At 44.4% G+C, this 15,429-nt stretch overlaps 2 protein-coding genes across 2 annotated transcripts; one reads left to right on the forward strand and one right to left on the reverse strand.

Annotated features, from left to right (window-relative positions):
• Positions 1-1,194: 1,194 nt before the first annotated feature.
• Positions 1,195-1,884, reverse strand: LOC311578567 (peptidyl-prolyl cis-trans isomerase A-like). The gene has a single exon (XM_084748464.1). The coding sequence runs from the start codon at positions 1,843-1,845 to the stop codon at positions 1,318-1,320; it is 528 nt and encodes a 175-aa protein (XP_084604590.1). The 5' UTR covers positions 1,846-1,884; the 3' UTR covers positions 1,195-1,317.
• A 6,994-nt stretch (positions 1,885-8,878) lies between these two features.
• RPL30 (ribosomal protein L30) lies at positions 8,879-12,252 on the forward strand. Its single transcript, XM_084751339.1, has 5 exons — positions 8,879-8,977; positions 9,084-9,136; positions 9,356-9,501; positions 11,238-11,368; positions 12,155-12,252. Exons 2-5 carry the CDS (start codon positions 9,116-9,118, stop codon positions 12,202-12,204), a joined length of 348 nt encoding a protein of 115 aa, XP_084607465.1. The 5' UTR covers positions 8,879-8,977; positions 9,084-9,115; the 3' UTR covers positions 12,205-12,252.
• The last annotated feature ends 3,177 nt before the right edge of the window (positions 12,253-15,429 follow it).

Here is a 15,429-nt window from a genome sequence, read left to right on the forward strand (position 1 = left end):
AGCGGTGGGAGGGATGGTGTGAATAATCGTCGCTAAATAGTCGTGGGGGGAGGGGGCGGCGGCTGTAGCCAGAGGCAATTGATTGGTAGACTAGATGTGCGATGACAGTCTTATCCTCTTACATAATTCTAACACAGTTACCACAAGGAAGTTAAACAACGGATTCCAAACTGTTAGACCTGCCCTCCACAGCCGGCTTCAGGCTCCTGATCCATCCGGAACGACACCTATCACTTTGGTGCCCTGGTTCTTTTTGGTTTGCCTTGATCTGGAACAATTCCCTTAATCATGCTTTGTCTTTTTAATTAATTAAAAAAGTACTACTGGGGGGGGGGAGGCTGGAGAGATGGCTCAGCGGTTTTAAGAGCATTGACTGTTCTTCTAGAGGCCTCGGGGTCAGTTCCCAGCATACATATGGCAGCTCCTAACTTTGTAATCCACTCCAAGCGATCTGACACCCTCACACTAGGTACGACACCAATGCCCATAAAATGAACATAAATAAAATTCAAAAATTACTAGTTTTGTTTCTTGAGACGGGGTCCACACATAGTCCTGGCTATCCTGGAATTCATTATGTAGACCAGGCTGGCCTCAAATTTGAAAAGGGTGCCTGCCTCTGCCTCTGGAATGCTAAGACTAAAGGCATGCGCTATCACAGGAGGCCATTATTTATTATTTTATGTGTCTGGGAGGCCTGTGTACTACGTGCACACCTGGTGTCCACAGAGGCCAGAAGAGGAGCCTTTCTCCTCCACTTAGTGATTTACACCAGTAGAGACTTACAAACTCTTAACATAATTCAGTGAGCTTCGTTATCATCTGTATTAGTTTGCTGGGGCTGCTGTAACAAAGCGCCATAGATTCAGTACCTTGAACAACGGAACTTTATTTGCTCACAGTTCTAGAGTCAGATAAGGTGCCAGACACAGGCTGGTTTCTTCCAAGGCTCTCTCCTTGACTGGTAGATGGCTCTTCTTTCCACATAACTTCATATGTCTATGTCTTAACACTCCCTTTTATAAAAACTATTGGTTTGGGGACCCATCATTCTGCCCTCATTTAACATTAAATGTCTCCTTAAAAAAAAAAAAAACCTTGTCTACAAAAACAATCACACTGGAAGGTCCATCTTTATCATGTCAATTTGGGTAAGGGACACAGTTCATGGGATAGAAGGCTCCATTCCTGAGCTTTTTTTTTTTTTTCCTATTTACTTTTTATTCATAATCTCATAAACTTAACTCTGCAATCCAGCTAAACTTGGAGGGGAATGAGGACAATATGGAACCCAAAGAACTTCAGTGAGAGCAGAGATTACAGGGTACTGGGAGCAGATGGGGCGGGGGCGCTCTCCGGAGCTACAGAAGGAATGGTGATCATCTTGCTGGTCTTGCCATTCCTGGACCCAAAGCGCTCCATGGCTTCCACGATGTTCATGCCTTCCTTCACCTTCCCAAAGACCACATGCTTGCCATCCAGCCACTCAGTCTTGGCAGTGCAGATAAAAAACTGGGAACCGTTTGTGTTTGGTCCAGCATTTGCCATGGACAAGATGCCAGGACCTGTGTGCTTCAGGATGAAGTTCTCATCCTCAAATTTCTCCCCATAAATGGACCGGCCGCCAGTGCCATTATGGCGTGTGAAATCACCACCCTGGCACATGAATCCTGGAATAATTCTGTGAAAGCAGGAACCCTTATATCCAAATCCTTTTTCTCCAGTGCTCAGAGCACGGAAGTTTTCTGCTGTCTTTGGAACTCTGTCTGCAAAGAGCTCGAAGGAGACGCGGCCCAAGGGCTCGCCATCGACCGCAATGTCAAAGAACACGACGGGGTTGACCATGGCTGCAGCAAGCGATGTGAAGGGACGGCGGCATCTGCAAAGCCCATTCCTGAGGTTTTAAAAATAAAAATCTTTCTCTGTGAGTTCGAGGCCAGCGTGGTCTACAGAGCTAGTTCCAGGACAGCCAGGGGCTACACGGAGAAACCCTGTCTGGAAAACCCAAAACCCCAAAACAAAAACAAAAACAAAACAAAACAAAAAGGCTTTTTAAATTTAGCTAATGAAGGTTTTAGAAGGTTCTCAGTAAGATATAATTTACATATTAACTAAAAGTAAATATGTGACTTTAAATTCCCTGAATTTAGCTGGGCGTGGTGGAGCATGCCTTTAATCCCAGCACTTGGGAGGGAGAGGCAGGCGGATCATTGTGAATTTGAGGCCAGCCTGGTGTACTAAGAGAGTTCCAGGACAGTCAGGGCTATACAGAAAAACCCTGTCTCGAAAAACAAACAAATTCCCTAAACTCAACATTTTATGCTAACATAGGAGTCAGTTAAGCTCCCCCTTTTCCTAATCAACCAGTTTTAGGAATTGCCTGGAGTGCCTTCAGGGATAATTTATCAACTAAGCCTTGCTGCCTTCTACTATCTCCAGAGGAGGCTGCTAGTGCTTAGACAAACAGTAAGAAGCAGGAATTTAATGAGTATCAGTCTCTTTCAGCAGCCATCCACTGCTTGATAAATGGGCTGAGGAGTTAAAGAGATACAAGAGCAGGGACAGAAGCCATACTTGGGCTCAACAGTGTGTTCTCCCCTTTACCAGAGTTCACCTGGCTGCGTGCACGACTTCCCAGCATAAGCGGGGTCTCTAAAATGGTGCTCCCACAAGAGCTAACAACCTTCTCGACGAAGATAAAATGGGTTGCCTTTAGGACAACAGTGAAACTAATCTTTTTGGGTTTTGCTTTTTTGCTTCTGCCTCCCGAGTGTTGGGATTACAGGCGTGTGCCACCACACCTGGCACGTGAAGCTAATTTTTTAAAGGTGTGTGTGTGTGTGTGTGTGTGTGTGTGTGTGTGTGTGTGATGTATGTGTGCATGTATGTGTGTGCATGGTGTATATGTGGAGGTTAGAGGGCAACTTAGATTATTATTTGGATTGGTGTTTTGTTTTGTTTTGTTTAAGTTTTTTCAAGACAGGGTCTCTCTGTGTAGCCTTGGCTGTCCTAGGCTCATTTTGTAGACCAGGCTGGCCTTGAACTCACATCAATCCACCTGCCTCTGCCTCCCAAGCACCTGGCTTTGTTTTTGGATTTTCAAGACAGACAGGGTCTCTCTGTGTAGACCTGACTCTACAGGAAGTAGCTTTCTAGACTAAGCTGGCCTGGAATTTAGAGATCTGCCTGCCTCTGTGTCCTGGATGCTGGGATTAAAGGTGTGCCCAGACACTGCCAGTGCTGACCCTCACCTCCCATTTTGATACAGACCCTTGTTTGCTACTTGTCTATCATGCATGTTAGCTGATCTACAAGCTTCCAGGGATTCCCCCCTCTCTACCCTGCAGCTTGCTGTAGGAGTATAGGGGTCGCATGCACTACGGAATCCAACTTTATGTGGATTCTAGGGGTCTAAAAATTCAGGTCCTCATGATTGATTGTTTTGTTTTTGTTCTTAGACAGGATTTCTGTGTTATCTTTTTTATTTGGTTTTGTTTTTTGTTTTTTTGAGACAGGATTTCTTTGTTTTATCTTGGCTGTCCTAGATTTGCTTTGTAGACCAGGCTGGCCTCGAACTCACAGAGATCCGTCTGCCTCTGCCTCCTAAGTGCTGGGATTACAGGTGTGCACCACCAGGCCCAGCAGGTCTTCATGCTCTTAAGACAAGCTTTTTTTTTTTTTGAGACAGGGTTTCTCTGTGTAGCCGTGGCTGTCCTGGACTCACTTTGTAGACCAGGCTGGCCTCAAACTTACAGCGATCCACCTGCCTCTGCCTCCCGAGTGCTGGGATTATAGGCATGTGCCACCATGCCCGGCTAAGACAAGCATTTTACCCACTGAGCCATCTCTCTAGCACCCTTGTTTTCTGGTTTCAACAGACTACAGACTCAGGGGCTAGAGAGATGGCTCAGAGGTTGAGAGCCCTGGCTGCTCTTGCAGAGGTCCTGAGTTCAGTTCCCAGCAACCACATGGTGGCTCACAACCGTCTATAATAAGGTCTGATGCCCTCTTCTGCCCTGCAGGTGTACACGCAGGCAGAATACTGTATACACAATAATAAATAAATCTTTTTTTTTTAAACCAGAAATCTAAAGAGTGAAAACACTCCTTCCCTGAGCTGGAAGGGCTAGGGGGAGAAATATTTCTGCCTCTGTTGGGCAGGCAGGAAGGCTGGAAGGGACTGGGGAGCTGCCGTTCTTGCCCCTCAGAGTTCAGAATGTTTGGATAGGTGCACATTGGTCATTCACCAAGCTTTCAGAGACTGCTTACTTGGGTTTGTTGTCCCTCCCTGCCAACACATTTATCAGCATGATTACATCCAGGCGAACCGGCACAAATACGAAGCACTGAGGCATGCCTTATGATGAACATCAAGTAACTTAATTAATATGATCATTTTAACTGCTGGAAAGCAAGGGCCAAACGCACTGAACCAACAACCATCAGATGCAATTGTTAGTGCTGTTTGTGCTCTAGCGAGGAATGTAGCTGTCACTTTTAATTTTCATAGCAAGAACACCAAACCAAACCAAACCAAAACAACAACAAAAAACAAACAAACAAACAAACAAACAAAACAAGAAAACAAAAAACCCCAAAGCAAAGCAAGAAGTACAAATGAATGTAGGTGTCTCTGTGTGTTTTGTTTTTTCAGAAGCTTGGAATGGCAATTTTGGCAAAGGAGAAATAGTGAAGAATATTGTGTCAGTTTTCTTCTTTTGTAATTATCTGTTATTCTTTCAAACTCACAATGAAATGCTAGATACAAAGATGTATTCAGTGGCCGGGTGTGGTGGCCCAGGCCTTTAATCCCAGTGGAGGCAGAGGTACAAGAATCTCTGTGAGTTTGGGGCCAGCCTGGTCTACAAAGTGAGCCCAGGACAGCCAGGTCTGTTACACAGAGAAACCCTGTACTGAAAAAAAGCATTTCATAGCTTTTTGGTATGGAGATTTTTTTGTTTTGTTTTGTTTTGATTTGGTTTGGTTTTTCCAGACAGGGTTTCTCTGTGTAGCCTTGGCTGTCCTAGACTCACTTTGTAGACCAGGCTGGCCTCGAACTCATAGTGATCCACCTGCCTCTGCCTCCCAAGTACTGGGATTTAGTATGGAGGTTTTTGTTTTGTTTTTTTCGAGACAGGATATCTCTGTGTAGCCCAGGCTGTCCTGGAACTCAGTCTGTAGAGTAGGCTGTCCTTGGACTCCCACAGAGATCCAACTGCCCCTGCCTCCTGAGTGATGAGGTTATCAAGGCATGTGTCACCACAGGCCAGCTAGTATAGAGGTTTTTAAAGTATCAGAATGCTGACTCAGACAATGAACACCTGTGTACACTCTACTTGGATTCCATAGCTAGTGATACCTTTTTGCATTTGCCCTACTTAACTGTCTGCAGATGTATTATTGGAATCCATCTGAAAATAAAGGCACGATAGCAGTAATCTTCAACACAGGCCAACAGCTGAGTTTTCTAAAAATGTTTCATTAGACTTCACTATTCTATAGTAAGATATCTGCCAAAAAAATGATTTTTTTTTTTTTGGTTTTTCAAGACAGGGTTTTTCTGTGTAGCCTTGACTGTCCTGGACTCACTTTGTAGACCAGGCTGGCCTCGAACTCACAGCGATCCACCTGCCTCTGCCTCCCGAGTGCTGGGATTAAAGGCATGTGCCACCACGCCCGGCTCAAAAAAGTGATTCTTTATGGTAAGGACATGAAACGAAGTATCCTATGACAAAAATCACTTTAGGAAAGTTACTTCAAGAACTTGATTTCGCTGTAATAAAGGTTGTAGTAATTCTGATTATTTTGAAGAAAAAAATGAATATATACTATCAATGGATGTATGGACAAAGTGATATGAATGTATATTTTAGTCAGGGTTGGTTTTTTGTTGTTTTTCCTGTGATACAACACCAGACCAAAAGTAACTTAGGGAGGAAATGGTTTATTTTACCTTACAGTTCCATACCATAGGCCATCACTGATGGAAGCTGGCAGGCACCCGAGGCAGGAGCTGATGGAGACCATGGAAGAATGATGCTTACTGGTTTGTTTTCCAAGGCTTGCTCAGCCTGATTTCCTTTCTGTTTAGTTTTTTGAGACAAGGTTTCACTGTGTAACAGCTCTGGCTATCCTGGAACACACTGTGTAGACCAGGCTGGCCTCAAACTGACAGAGGTCTGCCTTCCTCGGCCTCCCATGTGCTGGGATTGAAAGGTTCTCATTACTACCCCAGCTTTTTTTTTTTTTTTATCCTCTATAAAAAAGATTAATATGGCCAGGTGGTGGTGGCTCACGCCTTTAATCCCAGCACTCTGGAGGTGGAGGCAGGTGGATCTCTGTGAGTTCAAGCCCAGCCTCGGCTACAAAGTTAGCCCAAGACAGCTAAGTATACACAGAAAAACACTGTCTTGAAAAACCAAAAAAAAAAAAAAAAAAAAAAAAAAAAAAAAGGGGGGAGGGGGGGACCTGGAGAGATGGCTCAGTGGTTAAGAGTGCCACCTGCTCTTCCAGAGGTCCTGAGTTCAATTCCCAGCAACCACATGGTGGCTCAAAACCATCTATAATGTGATCTGATGCCCTCTTCTGCAGATAAAGCACTCATATACAATAAATAAAATAAACAAATCTTTAAAAAAAGAGTAATATGATCTATGACATTTTCATGATCATAAGTTAAGTTTTACCAAAAGTATGTTAAAGTCTGCATGTTTTTGTTTTTGTTTTGTTTTTTTGGTTTTTCGAGACAGGGTCTCTCTGTGTAGCCTTGGCTGTCCTGGACTTCCTATGTAGACCAGGCTGGCCTCGAACTCACAGTGATCCACCTGCCTCTGCCTCCCGAGTGCTGGGATTAAAGGCGTGTGCCACCACCGCTGGCTAAAGTCTGCACGTTTGTAAACAGACATTCTTTTTTTTTTAAACAGACATATTCTTAAGTACCTGTCCTATCTGTCTTTTAAGACAAGGTCTCAGGAGGGCCTTGACCTTGATAGGCAACTGAAGATGATGTAGAACTAGAGCTTCTGATCTAGCTCCCTCCCAAGCGCTGCGGTCACACAGTGCGCATCCCTACACATGGCTTTGGGTGGTACTGGGGACTGAATCCAGGGCTTTGTGCATGGTAAACAAGTGCTCTCTCTACCAACTGAGAACATCCCTAGCACTTCTGAAAGCACCTTAAAGGAGCAGCAATACAGAGGGCCTGCAGCACGATACCATCTGGAAAGAATATGTAATGTGCACACTTGTAAACACAGCAGTTAGACTTGCACTGTGCCTTAGCATGGCATTAGTTCTGAGGGTAGAGTATGGCTCATTGTAATCAAGTATCTACCAAGAATATTTGAGAAGAGGGGGAGGTGGGGGAAAGATGTATACTGAATGTCGAATGTGAACAGGGGACCCTCAACATTCCCAAACTACCTGAAGGATTTTTAAAATGGGGATGTGGTGAGGGGTATGTTAACCAGTAATGTCACAACTCCACCCTAGGCTTATTTCTTTGAATTTAAGTCATATGAGCTACTTGTTAGTGTTAAGGTTCATTTAAAGATTAGTATATTTTGGGGCTGGAGAGATGGCTCAGAGGTTAAGAGCACTGACTGCTCTTCCAAAGCTCCTGAGATCAATTCCCAGCAACCACAGTGGCCCACAGGCATCTATAATGCGATCTGATGCCCTCTTCTGGCCTGCAGGTGTACATGCAGGCAGAGCACTGTGTGCATAATAATGTATCTTTTCTAAAATTAGTATATTTACAGAACTAGAATAATAGAAGGTGAATATCTGGATTTGCACCATCTTGAATAATTTATGCAAATAGTATGGTAATATAATCCTAGTGTTTGGCCAAATTCACATCAAAATGGGCCAGAACAGTTAAATAAGCTTTAATGTAATACATTAGCTGTAAAAACTTGAGAATAACAAGGTCACTACCTCACAGGATGCCTGCGTGTGAGAGAGAGGAGAAAGGGGGGGAGGGAGGGCTTCTGGCTTAAAAAAAAAAAAGATCAACTCAGAGGCTGCCTGCCTCTTGTGGAATTAAAGGCATAGGCCACCACGATCCACATGGCTGTTTTAAGAATTATTTTTACTAAGCAGGGCGGTGGTGGCACGTGCCTTTAATCTCAGTGCTTGGGAAGCAAAGGCAGGTGAATTGCTGTTGAGTTCGAGGCCAGCCTGGTCTACAAAGCGAGTCCAGAACAGCCAAGGCTACACAGAGAAACCCTGTCTCAAAAAACAAAACAACAACAACAAGAAAACAAACCCCCAAAACCACAATTTTTTTTTTTCGAGGTGGCACCGCTGAGCCACCTCAGTGAATTTGTTTTTTTTTTTTTTATTGGTTTTTCGAGACAGGGTTTCTCTGTGTGGCCTTGGCTGTCCTGGACTCACTTTGTAGACCAGGATGACCTCGAACTCATAGTGATCTCCCTGCCTCTGCCTCTACCTCCCCAGTGCTGGGATTAAAGGCGTGCGCCACCACCGCCCGGCTAGATGGTTTTTTGTTTTTAGTTGCTGTGATTGTGCCAAGTCGTTTCACACGTTTACGGTACAAAACCGCCACAAAAGGTGTCTGGGGGAGTCTCCTACGGAGCGGCACTCGGGAAGATCCAAGGCGAGTGGACAGAGATGACACCGTTCGCGGAGGGCAGACACCGGAAAACCGGTGCATCAGCTGGACCGGCCGACAGAGGCCCCACCCTGGCCGCCGCCGTCGCCAGTTCCCATCCGGCGGCTCCCGCTCTCCGCGGTCTCAGCCTGCAGCCGAGGCCAGGCAGCATCGCAGCCACAGGCTTAACCCGGTCCCCATAACAACCGACAGCCGCAGCCGCTCCCAGCCTGGGCCCTTCCGCTTGTGATCGGCTTCTGCTTCCGCTTCCGGTCCCAGCGTGCTCCTGTCCGCCTAGAAGAGCTTTGCATTGTGGGAGCTCCTTCCTTTCTCGCTCCCCGGCCATCTTGGCGGCTGATCCTGGTGAGTGGGCTCCGCTCGGTGGAGGATTGGGCGGCTCGGGGAGCCCCGCGAGTTGGTGTTTGGCGCTCCATCGTAATCCTGTCTTCTGTGCTCTGTTGTATGCTAGGTTGGGGACTGTCCCGCACCTAAGGCAGAAAGATGGTGGCCGCAAAGAAGACGGTGAGTGAAGCCGACCGGGCCCGGAAGCCGATTCACGTGGAGAGCCGGGTCTGGGCCGGGGCGGGTGGATGTGAGCACGCTGGGTGGATGTCATGCCGCTGACGTTCCTGGGATTCAGAGCGAACCCGAGAGACCCTCAGTGATTCCACAGGTGTTATTAAAGGGTGCGGTTCCAGAGATCTGCAGCTGGCGTTCACATCTCAAATGTTTGCGTTGTAGAAAAAGTCTCTGGAGTCGATCAACTCTAGGCTCCAGCTTGTGATGAAAAGTGGGAAGTACGTCCTGGGGTACAAACAGACTCTGAAGATGATCAGACAAGGCAAAGCGAAGTTGGTTATCCTCGCCAACAACTGCCCAGCTTTGAGGTAATGGAGGGACCCTGAACGAGTGTGTGTAACCGACTGTAAAGTCATGGTGGACGAATAGCCAGCATTGTGAAGAATAATTAACGATGGCTTTCTGACGCTTGGACCTTGGTTTTTGTTTGTGTGTGTTCTTTTATAAACGGACCTTTGAGGCACAATTGTGTGACAGGAGGGATACAAACACCACAGGCTCAGGGAACCACAGAGACAGAATATGCTTTTTACATTTTTTTGTGTGTGCTTCCCTGTATTTGATCATCTTTTTAGGCTTGAAGTGTACACTCCAGTGCATGTCCATGTTTAAGTTTAGAAAAGTTTTGGCTGGATTATGGAATTGAAGGTATTAAAATCACCCGTTTAGCAAGGGCCACGTATCTGAGCATATGTTTATCCTTGATTAGCAATTTGAACTTGAACCTAGTGAGAATTTTAAGTAAGTTAAAGAGACTTGCAGAATATAAGTTCCTTGATTTTTCTTTTCTTTTTTTTTTTCCCCTTCCTGAGACAGGGTTTCTCTGTGTAGCCTTGGCTGTCCTGAGCTACGATTTGTAGACCAGGCTGGAGCTCAGAGAGATCTGCCTGCCTCTTGCCTCCCTGAGTTCTGGAAAGCTCCATGATTTTCTATGGCAGTTGTGCACCGCTTCAGACTTTTACGTAGAGTGTCTATGCTTAGTGGCAGAATGCGGAGTGTTTGGTTGTATTTTAAATGAAACCTTTCAAGTTTGTGTGTGTGGGGGGGGGTTTGTTTGGATTTTTAGTTTATGGTAACAGCATAGGCATCCATTGTTAAAGTACAAGCTCAGACCCAATGGATCCAGGGCGAGGATTTGGGTTCGAGTCTCATAACCTGCTTGGAGCACTGTTGATCTGTGGAGCCACATGGTAACTGCCAAGGTCCTGTGGTAGTTTCACATCTCCAACATTTGTGCCTGTCAACTTGATACTGATTTGTTTATCCTTTGAGTAAATAGTGTTGGTCCTTACGTATGTAGTGGGTGGTTAAGACGACTTAACTTTTCTAGGTTTCTGACCCTCCACTTCCTGTTCTTTGCCTTAGTTTGTTAAAATGGAGTACATAGTGCCTGTTGTTGACATGAGAAATGTATAGTTTTAGATACTGCTAAGTTTAACACTGACTTTTTTTAAGGTTTGTTTTTAATTGTGTGTGTGAGGGGGAATGAGAATATATGCATGTGCCCTTCAGAATCCAGAAGAGGAGCTGGGCACTGTGGCACATGCCTGGAGAGGCAGAGGCGGGGGCTCTCTTGAGTTTGAGGCCAGCTTGGTCTACAAAGTGGGACTATGCAGAGAAACGCTGTCTCAGAAACCAAAAAGAAAGAAAGAAAATCCAGAAGAGAGTGTCAGAGCCCCTGGAGCTGGAGTTGTGAGGTGGCTGGTGTTAATGCTGGGGACTGAGCTCCCCCCCAATCTGGGAATTGAACTCAGGGCCATTGGAAGAACAGCCAGTGAGTGCTCTTAACCTCTGAGCCATCTCCAGTCCTGGAACTGAGCAGTATAAGCTTTCAGTGGCTATCTCTACAGGCCAACATTAACTTTTCTACCACCCTAAATTACATCTTTTTTTTTTTCTTTAATTTTAAGTTAAACGTACTTAAAAATTTGAAACACGAATACAATGTATTTAGAACTGGATACTACTTAGCCTTACCAACTTGGTAAGTCTGTCAGTCCCTTAGTATGGCATGCTGTCTAACTCTTTATTGTTGTTCCCTAAGGAAATCTGAAATAGAGTACTATGCTATGTTGGCTAAAACTGGTGTCCATCACTACAGTGGCAATAATATTGAATTGGGCACAGCGTGTGGAAAATACTACAGAGTATGCACACTGGCTATCATTGACCCAGGTATGCTTTTTCCAATCATAAAATGTTTTCTTCCTTTCTAGTGTATGAACGTTGTTGTCTTTATTAGGCAGTGGCTGTGGTTCCTGAGTTCAGACCATTAGAACTTTAATATTGCAAGACATATGTCATAGTTTTATTTTGCAGGGAGAATTGATGATGCATGTCAATACATTGTAATTGGTTTTTGTGTAAATAAAAGCATTTTACACTTTGAGATTATGAATTTTGTTTAATGAAGTGAGGCCAGCCTGGTCTACAGAGTGAGTTCCAGGACATCTGGCGCTACACAGTGAGACTGTCCTGACTCCCTCCACCACACTGCCCTCCCCACAAAAAAGTTGGTAGGAGGTGGAAATATCAGGCAAAATAGAACTCAATCTTTGTTGCTCAGGAAGACAGTTTGTGGTGAGTGCCTACAAATACACATTGTGTTTTGATCATAGAAGTTTTAGCTGCCAGTGTCAAGTACTGCGAATATTCTCACTGTTCTGGTTCTGTGATAATCAGGGCAGGCTAGACATTCGCTATATTAAGGCCGTGCATGTGTCCCCAGACCTAGGTCTTCACCCAGGTCTGGTTTTCTAAATGCTGGTGACAAGCCAGGTCTGGTGTGTTACATGATTGTTTAGGATGGGTGAGATTAGAAGCTCTTAAGAGTGTCAGTTGCAACTGTAGTAATTTGCACATACTGTTAATCTGCCTCCTGAGCTGAGGAACATGTGGGGGAATTGTGTGATTATCAGTTGCCATTAAATGAATTGTAAAACTGTTATTTTTATTTTCTAGGTGATTCTGATATTATTAGAAGCATGCCAGAACAGACTGGTGAAAAGTAAACCGGGAAAGTTTTCCTTTAATAAAACTTTGCCAGAGCTCCTTTTGAAGAGCATGGTGTCTGTTCTATTGTTCTCTTCCTTGTCTTTCTCTGGTACTTGAGACCACGGTCTGGCAGGCCTGAGTGAGAAGTGAACATGCCTAGTGTCCATGTTGCTGGGGTTTTATTTTGTTGGAGATAGCACACTGTTTCACTGCAAAATGTGTGGGACCAGAGGGTTTGAGGTTGTATTTCCAATGTTGAAATACACATTTGCGCTTACATAATAGCAGACCATTTGGTATTTTCTGTGGGTGGGTGTGTTCAGGCTAGAGATAGACAGGTATTTTCCTTTATCTTTGCAATTCCAGCGACTCTAGCTAGCCAGCTTCCTCTGGGTCTCTCCTGTCTGTGCTGACTGCTGGAAGTGCAGGCTAGTTACCAGCACGTCACCATGGTTTTACATGGTGCTGGAGGCTCAGGTTCAGTCCTCACTTGCACAAAACGTTGCCACTAAGACATCCCTAGGCTCATTCTAGTCTCAGTGTATTTGCATTGTATATTTGAGTGTCTGAGAGGCATTTGTGTAGCAAGATTTGTGATTGACCAAAGGTATGGAATTTTCATGCTATTTTGAGTTATTTAGAAATATTTTCCTTTCCAAATTAACTGGTTCTTAATGTATAGTGAACTGAAGAATTTCAAAGCACATGTAGTTTTTATGTTGTGACTTAGCTATAGGCATTTAGAATACACACACATACACACACACACACATATATATATATTCCCCCCCCCCCCCAGACGGTTTCTCTGTGTAGCCCTGGCTGTCCTGGACTCACTTTGTAGACCAGGTTGGCCTTGAACTCACAGGGATCTACCTGCCTCTGCCTGCTGGGATTAAAGGCGTGTGGCACCACTGCCCAGTGAATAATATTTTTTTAATGTGTGGTTTCTAGGGCCTGGTAGGTGTGAGATGGTATGAGGTAATTTGGTTCTTAGTTTATACATTATATATTTTGTATAATTTTGTATGGATGTGTGTGTGTGTGTGTATATACTTTTTTTTTCAAGTTGGGGTCTGTATGTAGCCTGCTGTCCTGGAACTCTGTAGACCAGGCTGGCCTCACAGTTACAGAGATCCCCTTTGCCTTTGCCTCTGCCTCCCGAATGCTGGGGTTAAAAGTGCCGCCACCACCCGGCTGCAGAGGAAAGTTTAAAGCTAGGTGATGGGAAAAATGCTTTAGACTGGTGTGTTTCTATGTGCCACTGTACTTTTATTGGAGGGGAAATGTCACTGACCCAAATCTGGAGTGGTAAAAGGTAGCATTCTAATAACCAAGGTTTTTGTTGGGGGATCTAGCTAGCTGGATGTTGAGTATGTTAAAATTGCAAGCAACACTCTGTGGCAGATGCACAAAACTGTCTGACACAATTTGAGCTTGCTATAGCAAAAAAGTCTAACCTATTCTGGTGTTCTCTTCCTCATGAGATAAGCCATTATATAGGCTCAAACAATATTTAAGATAAAATAGGCTAGTAATGAATGGAAGTGCCTAATGTAGAAGATAATCACGTTTCACGAGAAGGTTTTCTCTGATTGATCTTTGGAACTTTGCTTTTACCTATGGTGGCAAAAGATTTCCTGCCCCCATTTTGGGTTTACCTATATTTGATCTAGGTGCCACCTTGTTAAAATTGACCCTTCTTTTAAAAAGCAGTAGTCACGTCTGCCACTCCCTAAACAGTGGTCCTAGAGAACTAAGGATTCGGCACTTTCAACTTCAAGCTGCTTAAAATTTGTAATATTTTCTAGTGCTTAAACAGTTCTCCATTAGATCTAGTCCAACCTTTATGGTTTGTCTTGTTAATAGTAATTTTTTCATTATTGTGTGCATTTATTATGTAATTTACTATCCCATCTCATTCAGAGTCAAAGCCAAGAATTCATTTTGTCTTTCATCTACTCAGTATAAACCTCTCCATCTTGGGAGAGGCCAGTGCTGAAGAGTAAGAATGTCACAGCTAATACTGAGCATTTAAAATATTGGGGGCAGGGTTCTTTTGTATCCTTTTCTAGAATCTGGGCACTTGAATACATAGCATTTGCTCTCCTACATACCTAAATCTTTTTTAAGGAATTTATGTGCATGAGTGTTTTGCTTGCAGTTCTGTCTGTGCCACTTGCATGCCTGGTACCCATGGAAGCCAGCAGAGGGCGTTGGATTCCCTAGAACTGGAGTTAGTTGTGAGCTACCACTACTGGAAACAACGGGGATCATCTGCAGGAACAAGTGCACTGACTGCTGAGCCATATCTCAGCACCAGGATTTGTTCACTTCATCTGTATGAGTAGTTTGTCTACATGCATTTAAATACACCATATGCATGCCTAGTGTCCACAGAGGCCAGGTGCTAGTGTTGGGTCCCCTACTGATGGTTGTGACTTATGTGGATGCTCAAAACTGAACCTGGGTCCTCTGTAATAACAAGTACCATGTTTTGAGACAAGGCTAAGTGTATGTACTCAGTCCTGAGATGGCACTGTGAACCTTACTTTATAGGTGACACAGGCTTAAAGAGGTTAGAATCAGCAATGAAACAAAATGCTAAGGCTGATAACACTTGAAAACAGTTAAGGATTTATTTGTTGATTGCATTTTATGTTTTGTATGTATGAGGGTATCAGATTCCCTGGAATTGGCGTTATACACAGTTGTGAGCTGCCATGTGAGTACTGGGAATTGAACCTAGGTCCTCTGGAACAGCAACCAGTGCTCTTAACTGCTGAGCCATCTCTTGAGCTCCAGCTTAAGTTAAAAACATTTTTTAATACATTTTTTATTAATTTATTCATATTACATCTCAGTTGTTAGCCCATCCCATGTATCCTCCCTTCCTCCCACTTCCTCCCTACTCCCCTCCCCTGTGTCTGTGTCTGAGGGGGACCTACTCCCCCTGAATATGCTCATACGGTATCAAGTCTCTCCTTGGTGACCTATTATCTTTCCTCTGAGTGCCGCCAGGCATCTCCATCCAAGGGACATGTTCAAATATGGGGCACCAGAGTTTGTGTGGAAGTTAGATCTCCTTCTCAGGATGCACTACCACACAACAGGGACATATGCTCAACCATGTTCATAGCTGCCTTATTCATAATAGCCAGAACTTGGAAACAACCTATGTGTCCCTCAATAGAATGGATAAAGAAACTGTGGTACATTTACACTATGGAATACTACTCAGC

This window comes from Acomys minous (assembly GCF_964271855.1).
Source record: "Acomys minous genome assembly, chromosome: 12".
Lineage (NCBI taxonomy): Eukaryota > Metazoa > Chordata > Mammalia > Rodentia > Muridae > Acomys > Acomys minous.